Source organism: Ranitomeya imitator, chromosome 6 (genome assembly GCF_032444005.1).
Source record: "Ranitomeya imitator isolate aRanImi1 chromosome 6, aRanImi1.pri, whole genome shotgun sequence".
NCBI classification, from domain to species: Eukaryota; Metazoa; Chordata; class Amphibia; order Anura; family Dendrobatidae; genus Ranitomeya; species Ranitomeya imitator.
This window is the reverse complement of record NC_091287.1, coordinates 341,174,476-341,184,862: the sequence shown is the minus strand read 5'-3', so window position 1 is coordinate 341,184,862 and position 10,387 is coordinate 341,174,476. Positions and strand designations below refer to the sequence as shown.

At 40.1% G+C, this 10,387-nt stretch overlaps 1 protein-coding gene across 1 annotated transcript in view; it reads right to left on the bottom strand.

Moving 5' to 3' along the window:
• Positions 1-599: 599 nt before the first annotated feature.
• The window catches only part of PARD6G (par-6 family cell polarity regulator gamma), a 164,723-nt gene continuing 154,935 nt past the window's right edge, over positions 600-10,387 (bottom strand). Inside the window, exon 3 of the mRNA XM_069730901.1 lies at positions 600-2,939. Coding sequence (XP_069587002.1) covers positions 2,077-2,939 — 863 coding nt within the window. The 3' untranslated portion in view covers positions 600-2,076. The remainder of the gene's footprint in view (positions 2,940-10,387) is intronic.

Sequence of the window (10,387 nt, the reverse complement as noted above, 5' to 3'; positions counted from 1 at the left end):
AAACAAAGCCTGGTCATTCCCAAAAAGTCATAGCGGCCTAAATGAATAGGAATTCATGAATTTTCATATAGAGAAAAGACCACTCTAAATATTAGCTGAATTACACACATTGCAAGACCAGCGACGGAATGAATTAAAAACAAACCCTGGAGGGCTACTCCAAGACACCAGGCAGATTAAGAATAATCAGAATACCTGGAATATTGAGCAAGTAACTTTAGGGAAGTATGCTTAATACCAACTAGAACCACTAATTTTAATATCAGGATGAAATATAATTATATAGCCAGTAAGTACACCATGCTCATCAGGTATAAGATCTATTTCACGAATTCAGTGAATGGGATCCACTTTCAGACTAGCACAACTATGACCAGATTACGAATGCAAGTCCCTAGGCTGACCCCACTCTATAGTGGTGGGACCTATGAAGCCATCAGTTCTGATCCAGTCTAGCATTCGTAATAATCTGAACCTGGCCCATATAGGTATTCTCGCCAGCACAAGCGCTTGGTCAGGTAGCTAGAAGAGGGAGACATTTCTAATTATAAACTGCCCAATTGGTTTTTCTTTGTTGCTTTTTTAAGAAACCCAACAAGTATGTAATTAACATTTATTTTAAAACAGACACCACATGTAGATTTATATACATATAAACACAAATCATGCCCGATAAAAGTTAGCGTTCTGACTTTATTTTACATCTTTTAAAATACAAATGTATAAAAACACTGGCTGCTATCCATTTATACATTTACATTTGAGGCTTTAAATTAAAAGAAAAACAAACAAACCGGAATGTATTGTATATGATTAGTCCTTGTTTTCTACCCACAGAAGCTTTTTTTTTATTTTTTTATTTATTTTTTATTTATTTTAAAGGCAAATTCTCTGGGTTATGGCAATGACAGTGTAAAAAATAAAATGGAACTTTTCCGATATTTAGTGGTAAATTAAACCTAACAAGAAGAAAACAAAAAAAAAACATATCTAAAGATGGCGGTACCATTGCGGATTGTTAACTATAAAGTGCACTGCACACTTTTTTTTCTCTCCGTTCTAATGAAAAATTAGAGAAATCATTTTACTAAAAATTGTAACATTGTTGAATAGTGTAATTTCTGGGAATCTTTGAATTCAGTCTCTGTTTCAAACCAAAGATATTTTGGCCTTTTCCCGGATCTTACAGTGTAACAATATGGCATTTATTGTATATGAAAGCACATTGTAAAACGGTGGAAGCACAAGAGTCGATCCATCATTTCAGGAATGGCGTTAACAAGATAAGATCTGATGTGGGCAGCACAACATGATTCACAAACCACAATATTTCACAGAAAGAAAAAAAAGGCATGAACACGTGTGGTGCATGGAGCTCAAACATGATTTTGTTTTCTAAGAGTTACCACAGTTGACCAGCAAGTGGAGCCGTTGAGCCAAGGAACCAGGATGCAGTTCTTCCTACATTGAAGACTTCCTAGACCAGGGATCTGAAATCTTTGGCACGCTGTGAAACTAGTCTCCCAACATGCCCCGACAGCTGTCTTACCGCACGTGGTTGTCAGGTAATGCTGGGAGTTGTAGTTTCTCCAACAGCTGGAGTGCTGATTTCTGTCCCAAGACTGGAAAAAATGTAAGAAACCTGGATCTGGTAGGAAACCTACATTTTATATGTTCTGTAACCCAAGCATTTTAAGGAAAGTTACAGACCACCACATGATGAACGTACCACAGAAATACTGAGTGGCTTCAGACTGTTAAAACCTGATTCTACTTACTGTTTCACAATACAAAGCCCTGCAGTTATTAACCGTCTGCTACTTGTGAAGATTCACTATGAAAAGAGAAGCTTTGGTAGTGTGCCCCGTGAAGAAGCGGAGGCTGGCAGAAAGGTGGCTTCACACAGGCACAAAACAGCATCCAAGCAAATCACTTTCCAGTATTAGCATGAAACTCAAAAAGACACCGAGGAAGCAATGCACCATCAAACTGCTCCACATCAGTCACAGGCAAGGTCGGCTCCAGACGGTTCTCCTTTAAGACGTGTACCCGGCTGCCAATGATACCAGCCATTGTTTATAGTGTAATGACCGTGCCGTCCTCCTCGACACCACCCTTGGGTATCACCAAGCTATTCCTGGGGTCAGACTTTAGACTGCTCAGAATTTTGTGGATGCTTCCATTACTCTCCCGGCCTGAATGGTTAAGCGCCAAGTCTCTTTCTAGTCGGTGGCTAAGGCTGCTGCCATTGATTCGAGAAAGGCTGCCGGAAGGTAGGCTGTGAGACTTGGGAATGTTGCGTGGCTCAAGGCTACCTTCAATGACTATGTCAGCATCATCGTCACTCTCCATGTCATCAGGGTTAAAATTCTGTAATAGGTGAGCAGATGGCAAGCTGTGGTGGCTAGCTGTGCTGTCTGTCGATTGCCCAGAGCTGCCAGACATCCGGCTACTCCGGATTACATTGTTTCTTTGGTTTGCAGGTTTAACAGTAATAATTAGATTGTGACTGTTGGCAATCATCATATCGGTCACCTGGTCAAGAGTTTTTCCAGCTACCTCAATGCCATTGACTTCTAGAACCTCATCATTCACAGCTAGCAGCCCGGTGCTCTCCGCCAATCCACCTGGAACCATTCGAGAAATGAATATCCCCGGGACTTTCTCTAAGCCATGAGGGGTAACGCGGACACTAGTTCCGTCACGAATATAGAATCCCAGAGGTTTTTCACATCCGTGCCTGTACAATCTCACACGTCTATGTGTCTCAGGGAGTATGTCCACATCAATGATGGAGGAGACTGGCCTAAAGTCATGAGGCATGCTAATGTTAATATGTGGTTTCTTATGGCGAAGGCTGTCATTCCGTAATGCCACCAATGCATTTTTCTTCTTTCTGTTCAATGTTGCAGACCCGAAGGTGTTGTAGTCAACTTCTTCTACAAAAGAGAAAAAATAGAATGAATACATATTCGTAATATAGAATACTAATTAGGTAACATAGTAACATAGTAACATAGTTAGTAAGGCCGAAAAAAGACATTTGTCCATCCAGTTCAGCCTATATTCCATCATAATAAATACCCAGATCTACGTCCTTCTACAGAACCTAATAATTGTATGATACAATATTGTTCTGCTCCAGGAAGACATCCAGGCCTCTCTTGAACCCCTCGACTGAGTTCGCCATCACCACCTCCTCAGGCAAGCAATTCCAGATTCTCACTGCCCTAACAGTAAAGAATCCTCTTCTATGTTGGTGGAAAAACCTTCTCTCCTCCAGACGCAAAGAATGCCCCCTTGTGCCCGTCACCTTCCTTGGTATAAACAGATCCTCAGCGAGATATTTGTATTGTCCCCTTATATACTTATACATGGTTATTAGATCGCCCCTCAGTCGTCTTTTTTCTAGACTAAATAATCCTAATTTCGCTAATCTATCTGGGTATTGTAGTTCTCCCATCCCCTTTATTAATTTTGTTGCCCTCCTTTGTACTCTCTCTAGTTCCATTATATCCTTCCTGAGCACCGGTGCCCAAAACTGGACACAGTACTCCATGTGCGGTCTAACTAGGGATTTGTACAGAGGCAGTATAATGCTCTCATCATGTGTATCCAGACCTCTTTTAATGCACCCCATGATCCTGTTTGCCTTGGCAGCTGCTGCCTGGCACTGGCTGCTCCAGGTAAGTTTATCATTAACTAGGATCCCCAAGTCCTTCTCCCTGTCAGATTTACCCAGTGGTTTCCCGTTCAGTGTGTAATGGTGATATTGATTCCCTCTTCCCATGTGTATAACCTTACATTTATCATTGTTAAACCTCATCTGCCACCTTTCAGCCCAAGTTTCCAACTTATCCAGATCCATCTGTAGCAGAATACTATCTTCTCTTGTATTAACTGCTTTACATAGTTTTGTATCATCTGCAAATATCGATATTTTACTGTGTAAACCTTCTACCAGATCATTAATGAATATGTTGAAGAGAACAGGTCCCAATACTGACCCCTGCGGTACCCCACTGGTCACAGCGACCCAGTTAGAGACTATACCATTTATAACCACCCTCTGCTTTCTATCACTAAGCCAGTTACTAACCCATTTACACACATTTTCCCCCAGACCAAGCATTCTCATTTTGTGTACCAACCTCTTGTGCGGCACGGTATCAAACGCTTTGGAAAAATCGAGATATACCACGTCCAATGACTCACCGTGGTCCAGTCTATAGCTTACCTCTTCATAAAAACTGATTAGATTGGTTTGACAGGAGCGATTTCTCATAAACCCATGCTGATATGGAGTTAAACAGTTATTCTCATTGAGATAATCCAGAATAACATCCCTCAGAAACCCTTCAAATATTTTACCAACAATAGAGGTTAGACTTACTGGCCTATAATTTCCAGGTTCACTTTTAGAGCCCTTTTTGAATATTGGCACCACATTTGCTATGCGCCAGTCCTGCGGAACAGACCCTGTCGCTATAGAGTCACTAAAAATAAGAAATAATGGTTTATCTATTACATTACTTAGTTCTCTTAGTACTCGTGGGTGTATGCCATCCGGACCCGGAGATTTATCTATTTTAATCTTATTTAGCCGGTTTCGCACCTCTTCTTGGGTTAGATTGGTGACCCTTAATATAGGGTTTTCATTGTTTCTTGGGATTTCACCTAGCATTTCATTTTCCACCGTGAATACCGTGGAGAAGAAGGTGTTTAATATGTTAGCTTTTTCCTCGTCATCTACAACCATTCTTTCCTCACTATTTTTTAAGGGGCCTACATTTTCAGTTTTTATTCTTTTACTATTGATATAGTTGAAGAACAGTTTGGGATTAGTTTTACTCTCCTTAGCAATGTGCTTCTCTGTTTCCTTTTTGGCAGCTTTAATTAGTTTTTTAGATAAAGTATTTTTCTCCCTATAGTTTTTTAGAGCTTCAATGGTGCCATCCTGCTTTAGTAGTGCAAATGCTTTCTTTTTACTGTTAATTGCCTGTCTTACTTCTTTGTTTAGCCACATTGGGTTTTTCCTATTTCTAGTCCTTTTATTCCCACAAGGTATAAACCGCTTACACTGCCTATTTAGGATGTTCTTAAACATTTCCCATTTATTATCTGTATTCTTATTTCTGAGGATATTGTCCCAGTCTACCAGATTAAGAGCATCTCTAAGCTGGTCAAACTTTGCCTTCCTAAAGTTCAATGTTTTTGTGACTCCCTGACAAGTCCCCCTAGTGAAAGACAGGTGAAACTGCACAATATTGTGGTCGCTATTTCCTAAATGCCCAACCACCTGCAGATTTGTTATTCTGTCAGGTCTATTAGATAGTATTAGGTCTAAAAGTGCTGCTCCTCTGGTTGGATTCTGCACCAATTGTGAAAGATAATTTTTCTTGGTTATTAGCAGAAACCTGTTGCCTTTATGGGTTTCACAGGTTTCTGTTTCCCAGTTAATATCCGGGTAGTTAAAGTCCCCCATAACCAGGACCTCATTATGGGTTGCAGCTTCATCTATCTGCTTTAGAAGTAGACTTTCCATGCTTTCTGTTATATTTGGGGGTTTGTAACAGACCCCAATGAGAATTTTGTTACCATTTTTCCCTCCATGAATTTCAACCCATATGGACTCGACATCCTCATTCCCTTCGCTAATATCCTCCCTTAAAGTGGACTTTAGACAAGACTTTACATAGAGACAAACCCCTCCTCCTCTCCGATTTTTACGATCCTTTCTAAACAGACTGTAACCCTGTAAGTTAACTGCCCAGTCATAGCTTTCATCTAACCATGTCTCGGTTATTCCCACTATGTCAAAGTTACCTGTAGATATTTCTGCTTCTAGTTCTTCCATCTTGTTTGTCAGGCTTCTGGCGTTTGCGAGCATGCAGTTTAGAGGATTTTGTTTTGTTCCAATCTCCTCACTGTGGATTGTTTTAGAAATGTTCTTACCTCCCTTCTGAGTATGTTTTCCTGGGTCGTCTTTGTTCGAGTCTAATGTTTTTCTTACTAGGTCTTACTGTTATGGGTCTCAAGATAGAATAGAATAAGGGGGTGATTCCAAATACATGAAGTGATATGTAAAAGTTTGGGCACCCCTGGTCAAAATTACTGTTATTGTGAACAGTTGAACGGGTGGTCCGGTCAAAACCGCAAGTCTGCAGTCAGTCTGCAGACTTCTGAATCCCCCCAGCACATGCACGGTGCTCTGCGGCGATCCATCGGTTTCAGAACCAGGAACGGAAAGCATGTATGCGTTATACAAACCACGGCCAGTGGGCACGGCCTCGCTCCTTACACTTGTACATCCGGGTCACCAGGCACTAGCTAGTTAGATCATGCACTGCTCATGATCTAACTAACTCATATCTATAGGGCTGACAGGCTATAAAGATATGCTTCTTTATTGATATACCTTATAACTGTGATCAGACTGCAGAAAGTGAACCAAGTAAAAGAGCAAAAACCAAAGAAAAAAAAATATTGTTCACATAAATATGAAAAAAAAACCACAACAATAAAAGTACATACTTGGTATTGCGGCAACTGGAACGACCTTAGCTATAAAACTGTCCCACTATTTGATCCTTTTAGTGAACACCGAAAAAAAATAAAGCGATGCAAAAATTATTTTAAAAAGTTTTTACTGTATAAAAGCGCAAAAAAACAATAAAAATGTGGTGTTGCTGTAATCGTACAGACCCCAAGAACAAAGATGCCTTATCAATTTTACCATTAAAAAAATTCCTGAAGTGCTGGTTTTTGTTTTTTCTGCCTCGCAAAAATCAGAATAGAAAGATATCAAAAAATGTAATGAGCCCGAAAACTGTACCAATAAAAAAGTCAACTTGTCCCGCAAAAAATAAGCCTCACATTACTGTCAGCTGAAATATGGAAAAATTACAGTTCAAAATATGACTATGCAAGAAAATTAATTTAAAAAAAAAAAAAAAAAAAAAAAAAAAGCGTCTTGGTGTGCGACAGCAGCCAAACAAAAACCCGATTTATAAATCTGGTATCACTGTAATCGCACCGACCAGAAGAATAAAGATGTCTAATCACTTATACCACAATAGGAACAAGGTAACAAATAAAACCAATTCTTCATCTGCTGTTGAATTTTTTCATTCTACAGCCCAAAGATTGCAGTAAGGCTTAGCGCACATTTATCCTGCGCTCTATACTGAGCGCGCACATTGGGGTTTCTGTGTAAATCTCTGAAATAAGTTATTCAGATGAAACCCCTGGCGGAACATTCCTGATAATGAAGCAGATGGAGGCACTGTGGATGCCATCTGAATTGCGATCCGGTAGTGTCAGTCTTTTTAGGCGTGCATAAAAGTGCCGTTGGCCACATTTTTGTGCACCTCTGGGGAAAAAAAGGACATCGCTGAACAGAGGCCAGACTGAGTCCATAGTAACTCTGCTGACTCATTATAGTAAATATATTCCTCGTCCGTTTCATCATAATTACGTCACTCAGATTTAAAGGGAAACCCCCAATGCAAGGGCTCAGCGTAGAGCGCCAGATAAATGTGATCCAAAATGTTATGCAAAATGTTCCCAATAAAAGCTTCACCTATGGTGTCAATATGATCACTTCACCCCTAGATGAATTAATTCAGAGGTATAGTTTATAAAATGGGGTCTCTTATGGGGGTGGCGGGGTTCCACTGTTCTCACACCTCAGGGGCTCTGCCCATGTGACATGGCGTGCTCAAACCATTCCAACACAATGTGAACTCCAATATGGAGCTTCTTCCATTCTGAGCTGTGCACGGTGCCTCGAAAGCAGTTTTCGACTACATATGGGATATTGGTGTAATCCGGAAAAACTGCACAAATCTTGGGGTCCATTTTCTCCTGCCATCCTTGTAAAAATAAAAGAAATTGGGGCTAAAATAACTAGTGATGAGTGAGTGTATTCGTTGCTCGGGTTTTCCGAATATTTGTTAGTGTTCGGAGATTAAGTTTTCATCGCCTCAGCTGAATGATTTCCAGCTATTAGCCAGGCTGAGTACATGTGGGTGTTGCCTGGTTGCTAGGGAATCCCCACATGTAATCAAGCATGCTAGTAGCTGTAAATCATTCAGCTGAGGCGATGAAAACTTAATCTCCGAGCACTTACAAATACTGGAGACCACCCGAGGGTGCTCGAGAAACCTGGAGCAACAAGTATACTAGCTCATCACTAAAAAAAACATTTTATGTGGAAAATGTGATTTATTTTTTTTTCTCCACCGCTCAACGTTATAAACTTCTGTAAAGCTCCTGAGCTTAAGGTGCTCACCACACATCTAGATCAGTTCCCTGAGGGGTCTAGTTTCCAAAATGGTGTCACTTGTTGGCTCTCCAAACACAACACGGCATCCGCTAATTATTCCAGCATATTTTTCATTCAAAAAGTTAAATAGCGCTCCTTCCCTTCTGAGCCCTGCCATTTGTCCAAACAGTGGTTTCTCCCACATATGGGGTATCGGCGTACTCAGGAAAAAAAAGGACCCCAAAATCTGTTGTTCAATTTCTCCTGTTACCCTTGTGAAAATAAAAATTGGGTCTAAAGTAAAATTTGTGAAAAAAAAAAAAATCTTAATGCTCATTTTTTCCTTCCACATTCCAAAAAGTCCTGTGAAGCACCTAAAAGGCTAATAAACTTCTTGAATGTGGTTTTGTGCACATTGAGGGGTGCAGTTTTTAGAATGGTGTCACTTTTGGGTCTTTTCTGTCATATAAACCCCTCAACGTTACTTCATATGTAATGTGGTCCCTAAGAGAATGGGTTTGTAAGTTAATGAGAAATCGCTGGTCAACTTTTAACCCTTATAACCTCCCAAAAACAAAAAAATTATGTTTCAAAAATTGTGTTAATTTAAAGTAGACATGTGGAAAATGTTATTTATTAACCATTTCGTATGAAATAACTCTGATTTAAGGGCATAAAACTTAAAAGTTTGAAAATTGCAACATTATCGCCAAATTTTCTTTTTTGTTCATAAATAAACTTATACCAAGGACATTTTATGTCAATCATGAAGTACAATATGTCTCAGGGAAAAAAAACAATCTCAGAATCGGTGGGATGCGTTGAAGCGTTCCAGAGTTATAACCACAAAGTGAGTGGTTAGAAAAGTAAAATTTGGCCTGGTCATTCATGAAGGTGCAAACAGTCTTGGGGAGGTTGAAGGGGTTAAGAATTGGGGTGGGTCAATCATGCTTTGGGGTTTGTGTTGCAGCCAAATGGCATGGGGAACATTTCACAGGTAGGGAAGAATGGATTCAAGGACATGTTTACAAATTCTTGATGCAAACATAACACCATCTGTGAAAAGCTGAAATTGAAAAGAGGATGGCTTCTACAGATGGATAATGATGCTAAACATCTGAACATCATTGAAAATCTGTGGCTAGACCTCAAAATAGCAGCGGAATCTCACAGAACTGGAAGAATTTTCCAAGAATGGATGAAAATCCCTCAAACAAGAACTGAAAGACTCTTGGCTGACTACAAAAAGCGTTTATAAGCTGCGATAGTACGTAGTAGCACCTGCTTTTGAAACTAACAATGCAGGGTGCCTAAACTTTTGCATCAGCCCAAGGAAATATGTGTCATCTTTAACTTAGCCCTATTAGAGATGATTTCATCTTTAACTATTCACAATAACAGTAATTCTGACCAGGGGTGCCCAAACTTTTAAACGACACTGTACCATTTTTCACTTCTCACCCACTTATGAACCCAGCTCTGAGTTTACCCCTCGGTATCACTGGATACCTCCCTCTAGTAATTCATTGCTTGTCAGCAACATGTACACAGTTTCTTATTTTGTCTGTGCAGGCCAACCATACACTCAGGGTTTCCATGCTTTAAGTGCATAAATAACTGCGTTAACCCATTGCAAGTAACTTGCAGAGAGACCTTAAAAACGTTGCAGACATTGGACAGTGTGTGCCCAAGCGCTGCCAACCTTGTAGTTATGGGAGATGCGGGGAGCTTTGGGAAACTCATTTCCAGCTGTAATGGGAGATTACTGTAAAGCGCTGCGGAATATGTTGGCGCTATATAAATAAAAATTATTATTATTATTATTACACTGTAGGACTATTTTGCTCTCTAAAAGGAGAGAAGTGTTTCTACATGGGGTGCTTTCTATTCTTAAGTAGATTTAAGAATCGTGGGAAAATATCTAAGGGATTGTCTGCCTCACTGTTTTGATTTCACACAAAAAAAAAACCCAACAAAAAAAAACCCAACACACGTACCCCTTTTGCCATATCAATACAATGGCCAATTCCCCTGCCAGATTTCTCTTCCAACGGATCGTTGCACCAACACGTTGACTCCGCAGGAAGAGTCAAGACAGGCAGGCCATGCAGACAGCATTAC